Source organism: Camarhynchus parvulus, chromosome 2 (genome assembly GCF_901933205.1).
Source record: "Camarhynchus parvulus chromosome 2, STF_HiC, whole genome shotgun sequence".
Lineage (NCBI taxonomy): Eukaryota > Metazoa > Chordata > Aves > Passeriformes > Thraupidae > Camarhynchus > Camarhynchus parvulus.
The window spans coordinates 132618877-132641496 of NC_044572.1; the positions used below are offsets into that span (position 1 = coordinate 132618877).

A 22620-nucleotide genomic window follows, 5' to 3' on the forward strand; every position below is an offset into this window, starting at 1 on the left:
TTACTGTTTTAAACAGAAAGAAAGAAATAAACTGTTGGTGTTTTCACGTGGAGAACTAACTTTTTATACAAAATTTTAATTTTCAAATAAAATTTTTAGTCTGCATTGGCCTAATTTTTACTGGATAGGTTTCATAACATTGAAAAACTTTTTTTCTGTGAATCATCAAATAAGAATTCCCTTTCATAACATCTGCCAGCATATAGTGTTTGCACACCACCAAAGAAAAGCACTTGCAGTGGTGCATAGGACAGAGTTAGAAATTTGGCTACAGAGCTGTTGGTTCATTTCTACTGGGAAAAATCTAATATAATTCAGTGCCCAAATGATGCTGAAAGGTAAAATTGTTCAGTTTATCCACCTTTAAAAATTAAAAGACTTGAATTTTTTTTTTGGTGGAGGGGGGGCAGAGGGGGGCTGTGTTTTTTGTTTGTTTTTGTTTTTTAACTCTGTAATCCCAAAGAATTCACATCTGGCTCCGAACAGTAAGGAACTAAATTCAGTGCGTAAACCCCACACTTCCTCTTCTGAGAATGAAGAATATTATACTTTTCACCTTTGAGATAAATTAGAAGTGTTAGTATTGTATCTTAGGATTTATTTCATATTTCCAGAGACTTTTAAATTACTCCAAATTTGTGTTTATGAGTCTAACAATGTACAAACTTTCCTAGAATCAATTTAGTCTCTTCTCTTGGGTAATGCTGTTCCCATGACTTAATCAAACATTCCACAGAAGTCAGTATGGCATGAAACAGTATAGGTTATGGCATAGTAAATATTTGCATTTAATAAAAAATTTCTGCTAAAGAATCAGTAGAAGGTGAAAAAAAAAAGCAAGGGACATGAGGGAAAGATAATTTGAAAATCTTCTGTGAAAAGAGAGAAACCCTCATCAAGGGTCTTTACAAGGCTTTATCTATCATATAGTTTCCAGTGGCTATTCAACAGATATTTTATTTACTTGAGAGACCTGCTTTTGTTCACTGCAGCACAGGGACCTTCATCATAGTCATATTTGTTGTTGTTGAAGTGAGTAGAAACACCAGTGTAGGTATGCACTGATCTATCTTTGAACTTCTTGTGTGTGATTTTGGTGACTGTCAACTACAGTCATTGATGAGGGGATCTTACTGTCCATCTTCAGACTAAAACCTTGACATGCAAGAGGCTTATCTGTGCTTACTTACTTGAAAAGAGACCACCTGAAGGAATATTATTTATGTTTATATTCCCATTACCTGTGTCTTAAACCAAGCTTTTGTTACATTGAAAGGTCTTGTATTCTTGGGAAGAAGATAATTTCAGTCTGGAGTTAGCAGGTTAATTAGTAGTCATCTTGATGAGCCTGTACTTTTCTCTTAAAAAGATATTTAGACTGGCAGCAGATCTCTCTCCTTGATGATTCTGAGTCTAGAATGGACTCTTGATGACAATCTGAGTATACCAATGTGTATTTTGAATTTGCCTGCATTATAAATAGCCGTGCTTAACACTGATCAGATCAAGAAGTGCAAAATGTTCTATTCCAATCTTTTACAAAGAAAAGGAATTTTGATAGTTATGATGAACACCAGATTTTTTTTTTTTTTGTTCCAGTGGTAATTTTCACTGGAAGTAAGATATGAATGTATCTGCTATGGTCACTAGTTTTCATATTTTTTAATATTTTCTAGATTGGGTGTAGAAATTACTAAAATTGCTGATATTAGCACTTCCAGTAGTAGACTGCTGATTTTGTATTAGATTGTGTTGAAAGCCATCAAACCTTTTTGAAAAGTTTCTCTCTTGTGATGCCCCATCTCTGCTACCCCCAGGAATCAGTCTTTTATAAAGATTTTGTAGAAAACTCCATTTTTAAAAGCACAGAAGTGGTTTTCTTTAGAGTAAGTCTCATGTAAGAACATGGTAGTACTTAGCTACACAGTTTTCCAAGATATTTAAAAACCAATCTGATCTGCTTTTTGCTGTTTAGTTAAAAGAAGATATTTCTGAGGATTTCTCATGTTGCAATTCCCACTCTATAGCTTTGTTTCAGTCAGATAATAGGGCTTAATTTTAAAATGCTTGTCCCTGATGTATTTTTCTCAAAACACATCTGAACCTTTTTTTGTTTTACTAGTAGTATTCATTTCACCTTACCTTTAATATAACTCATGTGATGAATTAATTAATAAAAACTTGTTGGTGTTACATGTGTTTTTGTACATCAGGAATTTAAAGACAAATATCAAAGTTTTGAGTCTTCTAGAGTATATATGTAATAGCCAGAGCAAAGTAATCAACAATAGAAACATTAAAAGACAAGTTTGCTAAAAATTATAAATTAACTTAATAAAAATGATTAATCAATGGATCTACAGCACAGCATAGCTTAGTTCTATACAGTGTGAACCATGCTGCAAAGCAGTTTTCCATGTATTTGATTTTAACAAATGATATTTTCTTGGCACTGCAGTCTTGCATGTATATGGTCATAAATCGGCTGTAGGGGTCTAGACCAAAGTGCTCCCTTCAGTGTCAAGCAGCAGTAGGCTCTTCTGCCGTACTGTATATTTGATTCTGAGGCTTTAGCCAAATGTGGCATGTATCTTTTTGTATCTTATAATTGGAAGGCTATGCCCCATGAAGTGTGAGATGTGAAAAGTATTTGGTTCTAGGCACAATGGTTTGTGAATGTCACGAGGACAGCTGCGAAGGACATGGGGAAGAGAGCACCATGAGAGAGCCTGGCAGCAGGGAAGAAAGTGTGCTTGTTTTTTTGAAGACTGCTTCAAATTTCTCATCAAAACTTCCCCTCGTACCCTGTTGCTTTCTTTTCTAAGTTAAAAACCAAAGCCATTCCCTTCATCTGGTATTACCTGTTTCGGTGAAGGCACAAATACTTTGGTTTGCGTTGTGTGCAACTCCCTGAAATTTGATATTGCTTGCCAGAGAATACTGGAAGGACATCTGAGGACAATAACTGGCAACAGAATAACCCTTAAGGATATTTCAAGCCTGGATATTGATGATGAGAAAAAAAATGCAGTTCTGAGCGTTTCTTTTGCTGGGACATCAAGAAAACCCTCAAAAGGGTGCATAAAAAGCAAGAAAACATATCCAGCAGCCTTGTGCTAAATAAATAGCAATTACATGTTGGAAGTGGTATGACAACAGTAGTTTCTGCAGTAGTATTGACATAATAATCTAATATTATTGATAGTCATAATATATGAATTGGCTGCAAAATGTTTTAAATTAAGGTATATTGAACCACTGTATTTGATAGCAGTTGAGTGGCAATGATGGCAGAGGAATGGAGGAGGAGGAAAACAAAGCATAGAAGAAAATTATTAATCTGTAAAAATTCATGTCTGCTTCAGCCTGCCATTCCATGGTCTGGTTTTCTTATGCTGCAAGTCTTTAAATATTTTTGAGTTCTCTGGTGTGAACTGGGAAGAGAACCCACAATTCCTCTCAATTTTCACCCCCAGGAGTAGCAATGTAATGTAATGCAATGCATGGTGACATTTCATAGTATTGCAGACTGTAGACGTTTTAGTAATGTCTCTACTATAAACATGTCCATCTTGAAAACCTAAGTATTTTTGGAACAATTTTTGTTACCATATGGCATGACAATGTTATGCAGCCTGTGACAAGCAGTGCAGGGAACTGCTTTTTGGTGTTTCCTGCTGTATTATTAACCATGGCTACCCCTTTTTATCAATACTGCTATTATATTTTAAACTTCCTGATAAAAGCAGTCTTTAAATTGACCCTGTTTAATAGTAAAAATCACTTGAGTTGGTTGTCTGTGGTCTGTAATGAGTAACATCAACTTTAACCCCTACCTTAGTCCTTGAAAGTTCTTGTATTCCAAAGTGTCATGGATTCCTACTTTTTTTTTTCAGAACTCTCTGAGGTGTGACAGTCTTGTGTAATATTTGCTGTTGTTTGCCTTTTTGATCCCTACAAAGCAGAAACTATATGCCAAATTCATTCTATATTCAGTTCTACTCACCTTAGTACCGGAAGATGGAAGGAAGAATAGAGAAGGGTGCTCAGAGGATCAAGAAGTGAAATATCTGAGTAACTCTTAGACTGTAGTGTGAGAGGAAGATTAAATTGTAACAACACTTGCCTTTTAGTAAGGTGATAATTTAAAGGGTCATGACAAAAGGCTGTTAGCATTTGAAGGTATAAACATCTGAAAAAATGTGTCTTTAGAAGAGTTATAATGAAGAGGGATAAATTGAAACTGAAAAAATTTCCTATGAGCATTAGGCAAAATGCTCTAAGTGACTTCTTTTCCATTAAAGTACAGTTGTTCTGAGGAAGATATGTAAAAGCAGCATCTTGATCTTTAAAACTGAAACAGGCGAAGTGTGATAACATCAGAGGATCAGTTCTGTGTTTCCAGGGCAGAAGTGGCATGGTATGATTGCTTTCCTACAGGCCAAGTTAAGTGGTACCAACTTTGATTAACTAAGCATTATTCTTCTATGAATACAGTGTGTGACATTAAACAAAATACTGCATTGGGTTTTGTGTGATTGCTAAACATACTGTGCCATGTGCTTCTGCATGTATGAAGAATGGGAAGAGTGAGTGCAATTTTTGACAAGCTTAGGGTAGATCAGCAGCAGACGGGAGAAATGCCAGTATGGTATAAAACTAAGGGGAAGATGGAGTGAAGAGCTTGTCTAACACACAGTGAAACCTTCCAAGACCCAGATGCAGGAAGTGCTGATTGGATTAATGGATCCTTGCACCTGTTGCCTCAGTGCTATGAATGGTGCTAAGGCCTGCATCTAATTAAAATCTCACTAAAGCACTTGTTCTTGGTTTGATAGCTTTGGATGAATTCGAGGATATTCTTCTTATATTTGCTTCAAGTCTATTTGATGCTGGGATTGGAAGCCTAGAATATACTAGAGTACTCCAAAGAGTTCTACTGGTTTTAGGTCCTGGTAAGATAGTATGAGAAAATGTGCAGCATCTCCTGATATTAACAGTAAATCACAGAATGTTTGAGGTTGGAAGAGACCTCTGGAAGTCATCTTGCCCAACTTCCCATTCACACAGGGACACTCAGATCAGAGGGATATGTTAGTAACTATGGCAAGAGATTTTTAAAAGGGCAATTATTTACTGGAGGATACTTTGAAAAATATGATTTTATTTTTCATTAAGGGGAACTACATTAGTCAATAAGTCTTTTGGGGAAAATAGTTTATTTTATGGATTAATTCTTTAGTCATATTTTGACATTATTTCATGATAAACCAATAGCAATTTGACATAATGGTAACTACTCTTTCTTGCATCATAAAATGTAAAAACCTTACAGTAGCTAAAAATGTTTTAACATGCTAATGCAGACAGAAAACATTGTGTTGTAAGAATACTGAAATGTTTCCATAAGTTATGCTATGTGTAAGGATTTAAACTATGAAATGATGAAACTCAGTACTAAAATTTATTAGCAGTGAATATGTCAAGGGTTAATAAAAACACAAGAAAGAAAAATAGAACTAAGACATATAGAATAATGTTCCAAACTTTTTTTTTAACAGCGTCTTCCTATACCTGACCTTTTCAAATTATTTAGCTCAGTGGGAATTTTTTATAATTGTGTGTTTCATCAGTTAAGTACTTCTAAGTATTTTGAAACCTATTTACTTTGGAAATCAATATTTCATATTCAGTTTCTTAGTTTTCTTTTTGATCAGCCTTAGAAATTTAAGATTCTTCAGAGTATTCTGCAAATTTTGTAGAATAGAATGCTGCAAAGTGATGCAGCTCTTGAACTTTGAAAATCTTTTTCGAAGTGTAGAGTTTTGGTTGTAGAGTGGAGCTGGGACTTTTATGAACATGCAGGTGTTTATGCCTTTAAGTGATATAAAATAGGAAATAACTCATCTGGATTTCATTCCTAACAGGAAAAAAATTGGCTAATCTGAAACATAAGCCAGTGAAGGATTTTTTGATAATCAAATCATATTAGTAGTAAAGCCAGTAAACTTTGCAAGTGAGTAAGTTTACTGAGAAGATTTAGCCTGGAATAAGATTACCTCATTTGAATTTAGAGCACAAGATATTAAGAAGGTTAAAAGTATAGGCAAAAAAGTGTTTTCAGAACTATTTGCTATGAAAAAAGAAAGAGGAGATGGTTATCAATTCATCCTTGCCAAAGCATCCAATTGTATTATTCCATAAGTTGGTTCAGCAAAACAACAATCATGATAAGAGGAGAGAAGAATGAATTCTTGTTTTGATTTCATGCTTATTGCTTTGAGATTTGCATAGTCTCATAATAACACTTACCAGCCATCTGTTTTCCAGAGGAAAAAACTTTTCCTTACCGAAAAGGCTAGGACATAACATGCACCATTTAAAAGCTCATTGTCTGGAAATGACATAATTACTTTCTGTTTTCAAATTATTAATTAGTGATTAACTCAGAAAACCAGCAGGTTATGCCAACTCTAGGGGACATACAATGTATTTTGTGCAACCTTGCAATTCCTACCAGTGAGGAATCAAATTAAAATAGTAAAAAAATGAACAAAGATATTGAAGAACTCAAGTACATTATAACATGCACTTCTTATTTATTTTAAAATATTTAGTTTGCTTATTTGTATTTTGGGGTTTATATACATGAATGTATAAAGAGAAATAACTTCAAATGACCTATAAATGTTGTCATTCAATAAATCCCACTCTATATGTGACCTAGACTGTTGTGTCATTAAATTACATATTCCTGAGATGTGATGATGAAAGTCAAAGTTTTTTCATGGTGTTTGTAAGATGTATATGATGATGAAGATTAAGAGGCCATTATATTTTTTGTTTACATAATAGGTGCTGTAATACTGTAATTCTGTGATGAATCTTAAAAAAAAAAACAGCACAAAATGCACCCTTAAAATTTCACCCTTAGGGTACATTATAGTAAATTATACCAACTGTTATTGTAACTAATCATAAATGACCAGCTAGTGGAAAAAAATGACATCTGAATATCCACAGGAAAAACCCATTAATATTTCTTTGCTGTGGGTCCACAGGTAGGGATTGTTGTCCATGGGACAGACTCTGCTACTGCCCAGTTTTTGGCTTCTTGTGGCTAAATACAGCATAGAATAAATAAATACAAACAGAATAATCTTATTCTACCTGACTTTTTTTTTCAGATTATTTATTTTTTGTTAAAATATACTCAATTCGTTTAACTTACAATCTGATTTATCTTACAATCTGATCTAAGGATTTTGTTCTGATTTGAGACTCTTCAGTTTTGTTCTGCATATCAATAAACTCCCATGATGGGATTAAAAATAACAAATCCTCTGTAGGTATTTAAAATTCAAGGCTCTAAGAATCTAAGTGTGCCCTCAGCAAGTTTGCTGACAATACAAAACTGGGAGGAGGGGCTGACAAATCTGAAGCCTGTGCTGCCATTCAGTGAGACTTGGGCAGGCTGGAGCTGGGTGGAGAGTTCAGCAAGGACAGGTACAGGGTCCTGCACCTGAGGAGGAATAACCCCCTGGCACAGTACAGGCTGGGGGTGACCTGCTGGAAGGCAGCTCTGTGGGAAAAGGACCTGGGAGTCCCGGTGAAGAACAAGCTGTCCATGAGCCTGCAGTGCCCCTGTGGCCAAGAAGGCCGAGGGTGTCCTGGGGTGCGGCAGGAAGAGCATTGCCAGCAGGTTGAGGGAGGTGATCCTGAGGCACATCTGGAGTGCTGGGTCCAGTTCTGGGCTCACTGTTCCGGAAAGACAAAGAACAAGTGGAGAGGGTCCATCAGGAGGGTTCTGGAGATGCTGAGGGGACAGGAGCTCCTCATTTATGGGGAAAGGCTGAGTGAGCTGAGCCTGTTACTCAGGAGAAAGGAATCCTGAGAGGGGAATCTTTTCAAACCACACAGATATCTTAGGGGTGGGTGTCAAGAGGATGGAGCCTTACTGTTCAGTGGTCCCCAGTGATAAGGTAAGGAGCAAAAAGGGCACCAACTAAAACTCAGGAAGTTTCATCTAAATGTGAAGAAAAGCAGCTTTACTTTGTGGATGACTGAGCACTGAAACAGGCTGCCAGAGAGGTTGTGGAGTCCCCTTCTCTGTAGATACTAAAAAGCCCCTGGACACAACCCTGAGCAGGTGAACCTGCTTTAACAGGTCATATTATTGTCAAAATAAAAAAAAACCAAAAAAAACCAAAAACACCTCTATAAGCTATATTACCACGCATTCTCATACATATCTCTGAGACAAAGATCATGAAGTTTGTGGTTTAGTTAATTGCTAACTTCTCAGTTCCCCTTCCTGATACTTTAGAACTGGCAGTCACATTAAAGGTGGTGGTTTTATCCATGTGTGTCTGCTATGTCACCTGCTGTGTTTCAAGGTTTTCCCTTTAACTGTGTTGCTGTGTTATGGATCAGTTTGTGTGTGCTGACTTTTTATTGAGGTCTAACTCAAATTGGCACTGAATTCTACATACAATCCTTGTAACTTTGGTCATGTTACTAGAAATTGAATTTGGGCTGTCTTCAGGGGCTTCTTTTTCTGCAGTATCCTCTGCTTCACTTATATGAGCAAAAGACATGGAGGAAAAAAAGCAATAGTAATTTGAAGAGAAATAGTAACTGGAGAGAGAAGTCATAGGTCCACTACTGACTTCTGGATGTAAAAAGTCCAAATTCCTTTTTTCTGCTTTTTTGATTTAACTGCATGATGATGTACAAAGATGAGAGACCAGTTTCCATCTGAGAAAATGCAGCTAGAAACAAAAGATGAACAGGAATTATCTGCAGCTACATACAAACTTAGAAAATATGAAATAAATAGAAGAAAAAAGACCCCCTTTATTTTCTACAGCGGTAGTGTGTCTTTGCTGGATGAGAAAAATGTAAGTATTTTGTCTTGAAACTGGGGATGTAAAATTACAGCGAGTAATGAGTATGTATTCCTCTGATCCCTTAATGTACTTGATGTGAGGTTCCTCTTTCATCGTAGCTAGCATGCTGGCCATTAAATACACTGCAGCAGCATCATTAGTGGCTTCAAAGTGCTCCTACTTGCATCCCATTTTTCCCTCCAGCAGGTGAGGGAGAACAGTGATTAGCAAATACCAGTATGTGTCACTCACTGCACATGTGATTGCCAGTGAAGTCCTGGGTTTGGGGTAAGGGCAGCACTGGCGTTGGAAGCAGAGTGAACTTTTACTGTCCTCATGGCCCTGAAAAGCTTTCAGCTCCAAATATCACTTGGCTGTGTGTAAGATAAAATTCATCTTGTTTGGGGTATGATGTTTGAAACTGCTTTGCTGCCGCGGGATGTGGTGAGGGAGATGGGCTGCAGAGAGGTGTCTGGATAGTGGGCAGTGTGTTAGCTACATGCCTGAAATTCTGAATGGTGAGATTGAGACATGGAAAGAAGGTCCTCTTACTTACCACTATCACAGTTTGCTAGGACTGGAGGAAAGGATTTACTGAAAATTTCTGGATCCTGAATCCTCAGAGCATTTCCCTCAACTGCTTAGAGCAGCATACCATAGATATTATAAGACAGGTATTGGTGTAGATTGGTTGGTGTAGGTGTATCTATTCCTTGCTGTCTTAGGCTGAGTTTTAAAAAAAAACCCTACAATAGTACAACAAACTGAAAAGAGAGTCTGGGTATTGTTCTGAAATTGCACCTTTAATTTTTATCTACTTTGTTGTAAGATGCAAGATGAGGGATTTTTCTTTATTAGAAAGGTGAATATCAAATCCTAAAATAAAGCCTGTAGAAAACAATATGAACATATTAATGAAAAAGTTATAACATACCCTTTTTTATTTTTGCATTTAATTTTAGGGAAGGAGACAGAATCAATCAACAAGCCATCTTCTTAAACAAGTGGTGCTTTCTTATTTTTTTTTTTTAAGGCTGTAAGTTTAAACATTCTCATCATACTTATCTAGCTAAAACAATACACTAGAACTGGAAAATATTTTCATGAAAAGGAGCTGTGTATCATGGTGCAAATGATATTGCCATTATTTTGAATCAGATTGCCAGTAGTTTCAAAATTTGTTTTGTAAAATTTAGCAGATGGGAATCAAACAGAAATAAATGATGGATTTAAAACTGACAAAATATATAATAATTCAGGGAAAAATGCTTCAGGCATAATATTTCTGTGTAAGGAAGCAGGAAATCTTCCTTTTTTACTCTGTTAAATTTAAGAAAACCACTGATAAACTACCATTGTAAAACTATTCCTAACATGAAAAGTTATCTAAAAGGATCACAAATGCATCTCTGAGAACTTTGTCCAGCTTGCTGCTTGCTTTAGTTAAAAATTTGCTTCATTAAAATTGGAAATTGGTGCACTGTGGCACTGTGGTAGTTCTGTGTTGCTGCTGTGATTTTTGTAGGGTGCTGAGTCACAGTGCTCATCTTGTCCCCTTTGTTCTTCCCTTTCTCCCCTTGAATCGCCAGAAACACACAGAACAGCATCTGCTTTGGAGCATCTGCTGTGCAGCTGTTACAAGTGTAGGTAGAATTAAGACATGTATTTTGGCATGAGCCCCTGCTTGAAAACGGAGGTCTGATATTTAACTGCAAAGGTCTTGCAGTTCATGTTCTGTGTGCACTTGCGCGCTATTTTTTGAAATTAATGTCTCCCTAAGCATATTTTCAATGGTTCCTTTTTCATCATTTCACTTTTATTGATTGGAAATATTCTGGCCTTGGCTCTAAGAGCAAACTGACCATGGGCACTGTCAATTTTGTTGTGGCCTCTTGGATAATGGTAAGAGAAAAGAAGACAAGAGGATAAATGAAAGTGAAGTTCCAAATTACTGGAACATTTAAAGGTCTTTGAAAAGTTCATATACAAGCACAGTTAATGCTGTCATGCACCGAAGTGCCAAAAGACCTAGCAGTGAAGAATATTAATCTACTTTAATAAAATCAAAGGGTTCATTTTTTTTTTTGTAAAGAAATAATTTGAATAAAATTTGACCCTTTCTACAATAGTCTGTGGGTCAAATTGAACCTACTATTAAAATTCTCTAATATCTTTCTTGTATTACCATTTCAAAACTCAATTTAAATATTCACAGAGCTCCTTTTTTAATAAACTTAACAAAATTCAGGTAATTTCCTTCAACTTTCTTGATTGAAGGAAGGCAGTAGGTACAGATATAAAAAGATGTACAGCTACAAGCAAAACCTGAAATCAATTATATATAAGAAATAACATAACACATGGAAAGAAATTAATCAAAAGGAAAAAATTCTGCTATATGATTTTCTTGGTCTGCTACCTGCAGGCAAGGAACGTAAATGAAAAAAAAAATCAGCATTCTTCTTACAGATAAGGGGAAAATTAATAAAAATATTTCCTTCCTACCAGATCCCCTGATGCAACTTACGTTAAAAGTGAGTGGCTGCAGGAAGAACTTACGTGTTTAAGAATAACTTTTTTTCTTCCTACAGAAATATACTTTTATACCTTTTTCTTGCTGTTAAGCTCAATTACGTCAGGTTGATATAGATTTGTAGTGTCCAAAAAACATTTCTTTTCCTTTCCCTCTATTAAGTTCGTCACTGAATCATGCTCATAAAGTTCCTCCCAGTTTGAAAGTGGGAAATGGTTCATTCTGCTTGGATGCCCCAATGAAGATGTAAGGACTTGCTTACAAACAGGAGCAATCTTCCAATCTGGACAGAAGTTCTAAAGTTCAGCCAATTTGCTAAACAGACTGGAGATGTTCAATATGCACACAACACACTGTGTACACTGCATTTCTTAAGTATAGCTCAAAATGTAATAGGAATAACAGAAATAATTGAGTTAAGGTAAATAACTAATAAACTCAATGGACCAAAAAGGATGGAGAAGGCTCTAAGGAAGTCTTGTATGTAAAACTTCCCAAGAGGAAGAGAAAACTGAGTTATCATAACATGTCTTCACTCCCATTGCCATGTTTAACTGAAATAAATTGAACCCTCTCTTTTAGTATTCCTGACTGAATTTTTAGAAAAAAAAATTCCCTACAATGTGAATTAATAGGAAGTGTTTGCCCGCTGCTTGTCTTATGTAATCGTTTCTACTTGGAAGGAAATGTTCATGTTGAAAGAGGAGATAAATGGATTGATTTTTCTGAAGCTTTTCCCTCTGTAATCAGAGAGCATGACATACCTAGGTCTTACCATAAGCTAAGGATAATCTGTATGTGGCAGCATGTTTTCCTGGGAAATACTGAATGGATCCCACAGAACATGCAAAATGTCTGATGTTGATCCAGTGAATTTCAGGCTTCTGATTTATTGAAGTTGTTACTATTTAATGCTAGTACTACTAATTATACTCATTAACCTCTCCCCAGCCACTCACCGTCAAGTATTGTAGGCTTTCTGAGGCATTCTTAATTTGTTAAGAGCACTGATTTATGTTGCTGCTGTGGGAATGGAGGAGAATATTGGTAGGTGAGAAGGAAGCTAACCACTTCACATTTTCATGAGATAATTATTTCAACAATACTTTTCTGCTATAGGATACATGCATTTTAAGTGCAAAACACTGGACAGAAAAGCATATTAAGCACGTGCTTAATTTGAGCATGCATTTAAGTGGTTTCATTAGGGTGAAGTCTGATGAATTTGACTATGAGAAATTATTACAGAACTTACCCAGTTTAGTGTTATTGAATTTCAATTATTTCATTACAGTTATAGTACCATAAAACTGGAGTCAAGCGTTGATGTATCAGGACTAATGTGCTCAAAGGGTTCGATGCTCAAATTTGTGTTAAGAGGAGTGTTTATTGTAGCAAAAGTGTCTTTTGTTAAGTGAGTGTAAATCCTTTTTTGACGGTTTATTCTCACACTCTTAGGTTTTGTTAAAATTATTGCAGTGCTGGTTTTGTTCTGTTAAATGTAGCCTGTCCTTTTAAGTGCTGAGGTAGCATCTGTTACTCACTGTGTTGAGATTGCCCCTTAGGTAGCTATCTTTGTGGGCTTGCATCTGTATGTTTGCATTTACATTACAGTGTATTATATTTTAGGAATATTTATTTATTTAGTATTTAATAATAGTGCTAAAAAATATGTCCTTGAGTACCTGTAAATTTGGTACAAATTAGGGAGCACAGCTCAGATTTCCCCACACTGTGCTGGCAAGTGGCCTCAATCAGAAGTAATTTTCTCCATGAAGGCACATGCAGCTCACTCGTCAGCCTCTCCTCAGTGGATACTGTTATTTGTATCAAATTATATGTGGTGGTTTCTCAAAGTGGACTACTGTGTCCGCTAAGCCATACAGATTTCTACCACATTGACTATTTCATTGCTGTCACTAGTTGTACTGTTTTCTACCGTGTCTTGTTTACCTCTGCTGTTTGGAAAAAGAGTTGAGATTTGTGTTCATATCAATAAATATTCATGAATTGGAGTAGGTACCAAGTGAGTAAGTAAACTACTCAACCCCTCTAAATCCTCTGTTGTGTACAACATGATTAGTTGCTCATTTTGTAAAGGAAAAAGTTTATTTCAGGGCTTCATGCAAAATACAGAATGAGTTAATAGAGACTTAATTTGCCTCAAATTAAAGTATGCCCATTTAGGATTAGAAATTGAGGTTTTACCTAGTGCAATCGGGAATTCTTAACTATTCATCATTATCTAGCTAATCTGAAGCATTTTAGAATCACCTCTCCTTATATTGCACCACATTCTTTTACAAACTGCTAATAGAAAAAGAATTGCTGAAATGAGAAGACAAACATCTAGACTATCTCTGGAATTAACTATTCATCTAAATTCTTAAACAGCTTAAGTTTGAAATTTTACTGCTTTAATTATTAAAGAGTCTAATATCTCAGAGCTGTTTGTTGTCAGATCACTGTGACACTCAGATGAATTTCAGTAGTAGCAATTTTTGGATTTTCATTGCTCTGTCATTATGGCTACTGGCTTTAAAGTGACACTTAATCAGCAGTTACTGAAAAGAATTTTTTAGCAGAACAGGATGGGGGCTTACCCCTGGTCCAGCTGAAATAAAAGTAGACATAGTAAATGTTTTGCCACAAGTACTTAATAACATGATTAGTTTAAGTAGTGGGAGTAATACTATTAAATTAAATCAACAATTTAAAAGAAATGGAGAAGGTAAAGCATGGTACTAAAATAACTGATTAACCTGTATTTGGACTATTGAAGGTAATATTTCAGCATAATAACAACTGAGGGATAAAAAAGCACTATCACAGAAAACAGTTGAAAGGAACTCTGTTTTAAAACAGAGTTTATTTTATTTATTTTTGTCTATATAAACAAGTAGTGTAAAGTATTTTAAATCAGGTAAAAAGTTGCAGTAGCTTTTGTGCAGGTTGTTCCCTAGACAGAGGAGCTATTCGATGTCGATAACCCACCTATAAGTCTTTGAACCAGATAAATTCTTAGTTCTCTAGCTGGTGTAATTTACTGGTAACAGCTAGAGGTTTTTGCTGGCACAAAAATGACCAAATCAGACAAACATAAGCCTGCATAGTTAATGTTTCTGCATTTTTCTAGAATATTTAGTTCCATATGCTCTTTATTGTGAGATTCTGAAAATGCATTTTTGTTTATTGTCTGTTTATGTGTATTAGATAAATACACATAAGATAAAGTAGTCAAAAATAAAGAATTTAATCTATTTATATTTCCTTGTAATGGCTTTGAATTTTAGTATTTTCTTTAACCCAATGTATGTTTGAGTGATAACCAAAAATATCCACAGAAGTAATCAATTTTGAGGTCCCATGAAACTAGCAACTGAGAAATACTTAATTTTGATCTTATTCTTGGGAGTTGGTCTTATTCATGTTGTACAATGCCTTACTCTTCACTTAAGTTATCAGTTACAATATACCAGCTCTGGGCATGAACTGGATGTATTTTGACATTTAAATAATGAAAGACGACTCAACATGCATTAGGACTGAATTTGTCCCAAAGATCAGGTTGTAGATGGGTGAATTATACAAGGCAGCAGCTGCCTGAAACTTAGAAAAATATTTATGCATGGATCCTCCATTTTGAGTGTTTGTAATTGCTGGTGTTTGGGGCACAGGCTCTGATGCCAACCCCTCTTGGGTAAAGCTCTGCTGTGTGCCTGTATGCGCCTGGATAAACTTCACTGGGTTTTGTACATCAGCTGCACCTGCAAGGCAAAGCCTGGTGTAAAGGCATGCACACCTCTGATCTCCTTGGGATGTGACAATGTTTACATGTGTGTTTGCAAATGCTTGGACATGTAACTTTGGGAAATGTTCTGTACCTGTTTGTACATAGGATATATATATATAGTAGCATTAGTCAGTATTTTTTCTAGTCTGATTTACTTAAAAAATAAAGTCCCAGCCCACAAAATGACAGGGGTTTGAACCAGTGCTGTGGAGTTGGTGTATACATTGTATTTCTTCTCCTTTCTCGGAAAGAGTGTCAATGGAAATTATGAGGTGTGTTTCCATGACTGCTGCAAATGAAAGCATAGCAACTGCACTTCTGTTCTTTTCCTAATTAACATACAGTGATGATTAGCTTGCTGATTATGTATTGGGGACCTGATCAAACAAACTGGTTTAACACCTAGAAACAGACCTAAATGTCATGTATACATGCCAGTTGGATTACTTGCAGGTAAATTGCTTTAGCTGTATTTTGTAAGACACATTCTAAAAGTCAATAACAAAGAGCTAGTCATTCAGCAGGAAATCGACTTTTACTGAAAATGTTGGCTGAAGTTAAAATTTTTTGCTCTGATTTAAAATACTTGGAAAATTTATTAGGCTTATAGCTGCACTTGAAATGATGCAAAATATGGTATTAATACATTTTTATATGTGGCAAAAACTTACATTTCCCTAGAATAGTACATTTTTTCCTAGTTTATATATCCAGGCATTACTAGGAGTACACACCAGTAAATGGCTCTACAGACAATGTCACATATTAATAATAAAATGAAATTTGATTATTATTTCTGATAGGTTTTGCAGAACCCATTGTGCTTTCGTTTCATGAACCTGGACACACATGAGGTGCCTGGAGTGCCCATGTTCAGCTGCAGTGCACTGCTCTAGCGTGTGCTCGGGCTTTGTTCTCTGCTCTGTACAGTGCCATAGCCACTCTTCATTCCCTCTGCATATGCAGTTGCTGGATTTTTTCCCAGCATGGCTGGAAGGTGCAATTAACAGTAATGGATACTTTGATAGGGAGAATCTTTATTTCTTCAGCCATAATAATAGCCCCTTATTTTAGAAGCTATATTGTTGAATGACAGCTACTGTTGGCGAGTATGTGTCTACAAAAGTGGGCTCATTTGGTCAGATTCTCAGCTGGCACAGAGAGTCATATTTCCATGAAAGATAGTAAGCTATATTAATTTATGGAATCCCAGCTGGGAATCTCAATCAATTTCAATAAAAAGTAACCATCACATTCCTCTGAAGCAAGAATTACACAACCTAGCCTAAAGTGAATTTTGCTGTTTTAATAAATGTAGGTAGTCACTGGTTCATAATAAATTACATAAAATTAGAGTGTAGTCAATATTTGATTTCTTTAAAAATTTATTCCTTCCTTTTCATTGAACGCAACAGAATCATTTATGTATTGTATCTCAGTATGATAGATTATATAGGAATAGTGTATTTAATACCATAAAACTATCATATAAATACAAATCACATTTTTTTTCATTAGCTAGCTCGCTTTCATTTTGAAGAAGAAATACTCAGTCAATTATAAATGAGGCTGTGCTTTCATTGGAGAGTGAAATACGTAATTTTTTTCAAGCCTCGACCATGTATAATGAAATCTCTCTTTTGAAATCCAGTCTTAAGATGGATTTTGAAACATACTGACATTTAATAAAATCTTCGTTAAATTAAAATGTGTTCAGTTATTTCAAATCTTTATTTAGATCTAGGTGAAATTCTACATCCTTCACAAGTGTCTTTAGGAAATAGTTACTATTAACCAATGATTTTGAAATGTGTGTATATAAGAAAAATTTTAATTTTTGAGTATTTTCTAATTGGTAACCTTGGCATTATGTGTAATAATCTGTCTGGTGCTGTCTCTTCGAGAGGATCTGCAGCAGTAGTATCTCTAGGTAACTAGGAGAAAAGTTAAAGACTTCAGACTAGCATTTCAAATTCAAACTCATGCCCTGTTTCTGTAATTCACTGATGTTTTTGTAGCCCTGGGCTAGCAGTTTAGCAGGACATTTGTTTGGCCTCTGTGAAATAAATAGTCTCTTGAGTCCTGTCCATTGACTGGGAATCTGTTAAAGGGTCTGGCATGAATGATCATGGATACCATTAGGGGCTGGTTGAAGCAAAATAGCAGAATAAGCTGAAGTTTGTGCTGTCAAAACCTTTGTAGTATTTCACTGTTGTCTGTACTTTTAATTTGATGAACAAAGCTTGTAAAGGAACATTTTAAGTACTGTAATTCAGCATCAAAAACAATCACTAACAAACAAGAGAAAGCTCTTCACTGTTTATGTCATTTTACAAATTCAGCTTTGATTTCAGCTGTTAAAACTGTCTGTGTTTAATAGTAGAACCCAATGAATAATGAAAAACCCCCATGTGTATTATTAATACACATTATTAATGACACTTTGCATATTCTGATTTGAAGTAATCAGGAAAAGTCAATTTCAATTTCCATAAAATGTTATTTGTCCAAATCTAGTAAGTGCTGAACACAGCTGTGAAAGGAAAAACTAGATAAAGAATGCCAGTTAAAAGTTCACTAAGGTTTTATTTCACATTGTCCTGTTAGATGGTTTTGCCACAGTGTCCCTGATTCTTTTTTAAGGGCCCCTTGAAGATGCTACTGAGGATGAAGAAGAAGAGTGCCTGTCTGAGGAAAATGATACTGTCTCAAAAGAAGACTTTCCATTGGAGGAAAGCTTTTCTACAGAGTTTGAGCCTGAAAATCTGAGCTGTGAAGAAGTGGAATACTTTTGTAATAAAGGTAATCATTGTAGCCAACCTCTTGAGAGAATACTGGCCAAACTTTGTCCAAATGGTCAAAGAGAATTCTTGCTTTAAAATGTACAAAAAGCCCTATTAATGCAACCTTAGAAATAGGAAAAAGATTCACTTGGGAAATTAAGTCTGGTAAGGAATAAATATTTAAGTATGTTGAAGGACACTTTTCAGGGACATGAATCATCTTGCCTTAGTGTTTTCCTCCAAGTGTTATTTTCTACATATTTAACTGTAGAGAACAGGCCCCAGAAGTCAATTATTATCAGATCTGAAGCTAGCAATGCAGCATGTCTGTTCATTGCTTCTTTGCCTAGGAAACATTGCTAGGAAAACAGATTGTGTCTGTAGATTCTAGGATTAAAATAGAGCTTATTATAGAATTTATTATGCACAGTAGAAAACTAGTGCTTTGTGAAAGGATAACTTTTGAAGTTGCAAATACCTTTTTGGTGCACTTGTTACTTGCGAATTATTGAAGATTGAGGTATTTTATCATAAGACACGCCAATTCATTCTTACCAGTTCAGTCTGCAAGGTTGTGCTACTTCCCAGTCAGCTAGCAGAAAAACACACTATTGTTATTTAGAACACTGAATTAACCTTCTTCTTGCCAGATATCCACTTGATTGCTTTATTGTTTGTCTTCTGCAGGTAAGGATGCCGATCAGATAGCTGAAGCTGTTGTGGTGGTTTTCTTCTGTTAGTCCACAAATCCCTCGGGCATTTGGATGTTGATAGTTTCTCTGTCTTTCTGGTCTTTCCTGGATATTGACATATATTTTCTCATGATAACTTGATATGCTTCTGGTTTTGTATTATTTTCATTTGTCTTGGACAGCGTTGAATAAATCCATTTGACAAGTCAAGTGTTCTGACTGGAGAATATCAGTCCTTCCTAGAGAGTCTTCAGTCATCAGTGGCAAAGGCATTCCTATGCATTTTCTATATATCCTCTATGCAGCTTCTACAAGTTCTTGACACTTAGTAAATTACCCTAAGAGATCAAAACATTCTAATTGATAGTTTGGAGTTCAGCTGCTACAAATCTTACCATGAGGAGAGACCAGATTATGAAAGGATTCTTAACCAACAGAAAGAATTTATTACTATTGCAACTGCAATGTGAACAAATACCAGAATTACTTTGTGTTCACTGGTTCACATGCCTTTCAGACACCATTTTCCTTAGCTGAAAAAAGTTCTCCTCCTGTTACTGGCAGTACTAAATAAATATTTAAACCACTATTTGCATAATTGTTATGCTGGTGTCTCTTGAATTCCTCCTGTCAGCAGTGGAATACTATGTCCCACTACTAGTTCATATCATATCAGTTTGATTTAGTTACTTCTCTCTACTTCTTACTGGATTTCCAGGGCCCACCAGTGGAAAATAATATGGTTTTAGGTGAAATCAAGAAAAAAAAAATTTAAAAACAGCAATCAGGATTGCAAATTTACATTGAATTTCAGTTTATCTTGGATCTTCCCTTTAAATAAACACCTCTTTCAGGGAAATCACTGAATCACTGAATATTAAAGAAGATCAGGCATCAAATGGGAATACATTTAAATCTGAATCTTGATTATATGTTTTATTAAGGACATCTGCTGATTCTTCAGGCTAAATGCCTTCTGACTTCCCAGCAGTTTGTGTGTTGTAGTTATAAAAGAATCTTAAGTCTCTTCAGTGCAACTGCTGCAGAAGAAGAGTTGAAAAGAAGATTTCTAAGGATCAAGGGGCACATAAAATTTCTAATCTACCTCCAGCTGAGGCGGTGTGACAAAAAGTCCCCCTTTGAAGCAAATTGGGAATCTCCTTGGAAAAGGATGGAATGGGAGACTGGAAATGTGCTGGGTTTTTATTCATGTCTCAACTTCTGTTGAATGTCCTACCTCTTCAGGGTCACATCTTAAGTGTCATTAGCATGAGGCTGCCTATGTTTTTCTGAAGATAAACCCTAAGAAGACAAAACTAATCTGGAAAGCAAATAAATTTCTTTTGTGTTCTGTTCTTAGTGGAAGGGTTTGTGACTCTATTATATAGTAAATACTAAAAATTAGACTAATTCTTGTTTTTTTTTCACGAATCTGTTAAGAATTCCTAGCCTTTTGTTTTTCTTTGTAGTGCTTCAGTATTGAAATTAAAAGATAGTATGAGAAATAAGCTTTTCTTTTTTTCATAGAAATATTTTTAACATCATGAATGAAAAGTCATTATGAGAATGGAAAAGAATGAAAATGAGATGTGTACCAAATAGGTTAGAGAACAAATAAAGGCAGTCTAATTCCTGTTCTGAGGGTCTGATTTTTGATTTTTCTTCTGCTCTTTGATAGTACTGGCAGCCTGTAAGTGACAAATATTTCCAAAAAAGGGAAAAGTAAGTGTAGATCTGTGTTTTCTCAGGCAACAGGTTTCCTTTCCCCAGAAATATGTCAGAACTGGCATGGGAATCCATTATGCTATCTCTGAATTCTGTCCTTGCTAACATGGACCATTAATGGTTTTAGAATTTAAAGGTGTTTTCTTGGATATAAATTTTATCTGTCCTGTCTCCCTATTTCCCTCTCCTGGGGTTTCTTCCCAGCTGACCCAGAACAAGAGGACAAATGAGTAGCGGGGCTTCCTGCAAGAATCAAGAGGCATGGGGAACAAGTGACACAGCTGTTGGGGAGGAGGTGTTTGTGAGGCTTCATCCATGGTATGTTTTTTATACTTACCCAGCTCTGTGAATTCAAGTACCACCTAAAATCGGGGGCTTTTTGCTGTACAAACTAGGACTGAAGGCAAAAAATTACTAAGTCGCAATTCATTTTGAGGAATGAGAATAAAGGACTTACAGGTTCACAACTTGGTAACTTTGGCTTCTTGAAGAGATTTTCCTGTCAGACTGTGCCTGATGGTATTACAAGAGAGAGCAGTCCCTTACTGTCTAAATTGCAAGCAGGAACCTTTATAAAGCCATACTTTTCCCATCTTATTTGCATTTGTGAGATAGATTCAGCAGAATAGTTGCCAGAATTAGGAGGTGAAGGTGAAAGCCTCTGCAAAGTGTGAAGCAAATGAATCACCTTGATGGAGCTACATGTAATTTTACGCATTCTCTTTTCAAAATTTTGACTCTCCACTATTACTTTTCCCTTCTCCTTTTACTTGCTATTGGCTTTTATGACAAGGAATCTGGAAAATTCCTCCTCTCCCACACTTCTGCAGTACCACAAAATTAACTTTGCTGCATGTGAATATTTATTTCTATGTGGTCTTCATTTAAACTTAAATGGGAAGAAGTGAACAACAGTTTAAGCATGTGAATATCCAAAGCTGAAATGGAAATTACCAACCTACTATTTGTCAGGGATTGCTTTAAGCTTCCAACTCTGTTTTTTTTTTTAACCTTTTGGATGAGGATCTTCATAATTGATGGCAGTTAAGTTTGATTTGTTTGCAGTTTTGACAGTGAGATTAGGAGAAACGGTATTTTGGAAACAGGATAGTGGTGTTGTACTACAAATCTGTACTAATCTCTGTGTTTGAAGTAGAAACAAAAAACTTTGTAGAAGGTAGCCTTGATGATAGTGCATTACATTTTGTCAGTTTGAAAACAGCCTTTGAAAAATGCTGTTTCTGTTTAGTTACTACAAATTGCTGTACTACTAATAAAGAGGGTATCTGATGATGCTGTCCGTACAAAGACTTTATTAGCCTGGAATCTCCCTTGCTGAATATTTTTTTAAACTATGGGCATCTGGAATCAGAGTCTATATCAGATTAAGAATTAATCAGATTAAATTCAGATGTAGAAAATGTATTACTTAAATGTCAATATTTCAACAGTCTGTGTAAGGAGAAAGTAGCCTCTCTCCCAGGCAGAACAGGGATAGGCTGGATTTGGAAGCTAGGAGATAGGACATAAAGATTAAATTTTGTCTACTGTAGGTTGGAATAAGAAAATAAGCTGATGTTAAAAGAGGTGAGAAGTGTGATATGGCTAATAATTGCAGAAGGAAGGATAGAAGGAGGGGAAAAACAACAGAACAATACAAAGGCCAAGTTGAAGGTGATGGGGTGAGAATAAAAGTTCTAAATCAAGATTATTTGTGAGGTGAAGTAGTTTATAGCTGATTTTCTAGTCTCTGATTGCTGTCATCCTGCCTAGATACTCTCAGGAAAAATAAAAATAAAGTTTTTGTCTGTTACTTAAAGAAGTTTGCTATGCTCATATGGTGTCATCTTTTACTCTCTGTGAACAGGAAGGAGAATAGGAGCCTTGGTGACTTGATAGTGGTGGTAACTGGCTAAACAAATCCTTGTGACCTTCCTAGCAGAAGTGTTCAATGAGGGTTTAACTTTCAAAGGAAAATTATATTAAGCAATAAAAGAGATCACTTGAGATTAGTAGACAGTTAAGTAGCTGTGTTCACAGAAGGAAAAAGGCAATGGAGAAGAAAACAGAGGAGGTTTGTAATCAAAAGAGCAAATGTTGGACTGTTTCCAGAAGAAGGAGGCAAATGAAGGAATGTCTATATCTGATAATTAGTGAAAGAAGGCAGATTCATTTCTTGTTGCTGGCCAAGACAGTTGAGTCAAAT

General features: G+C 35.7%; 1 protein-coding gene across 3 annotated transcripts in view; it reads left to right on the top strand.

Moving 5' to 3' along the window:
- Nucleotides 1-22620, top strand: part of ZFPM2 (zinc finger protein, FOG family member 2) — a 308632-nt gene that overhangs the window by 39605 nt on the left and 246407 nt on the right. For 2 of the 3 annotated variants that reach the window (XM_030968457.1, XM_030968475.1), the window contains exon 2: nucleotides 17858-18016. The exons of the other annotated variant lie outside the window; for it this stretch is intronic. In XM_030968457.1, coding sequence (XP_030824317.1) covers nucleotides 17858-18016 — 159 coding nt within the window. The remainder of the gene's footprint in view (nucleotides 1-17857; nucleotides 18017-22620) is intronic. 3 annotated transcript variants of the gene reach the window in all.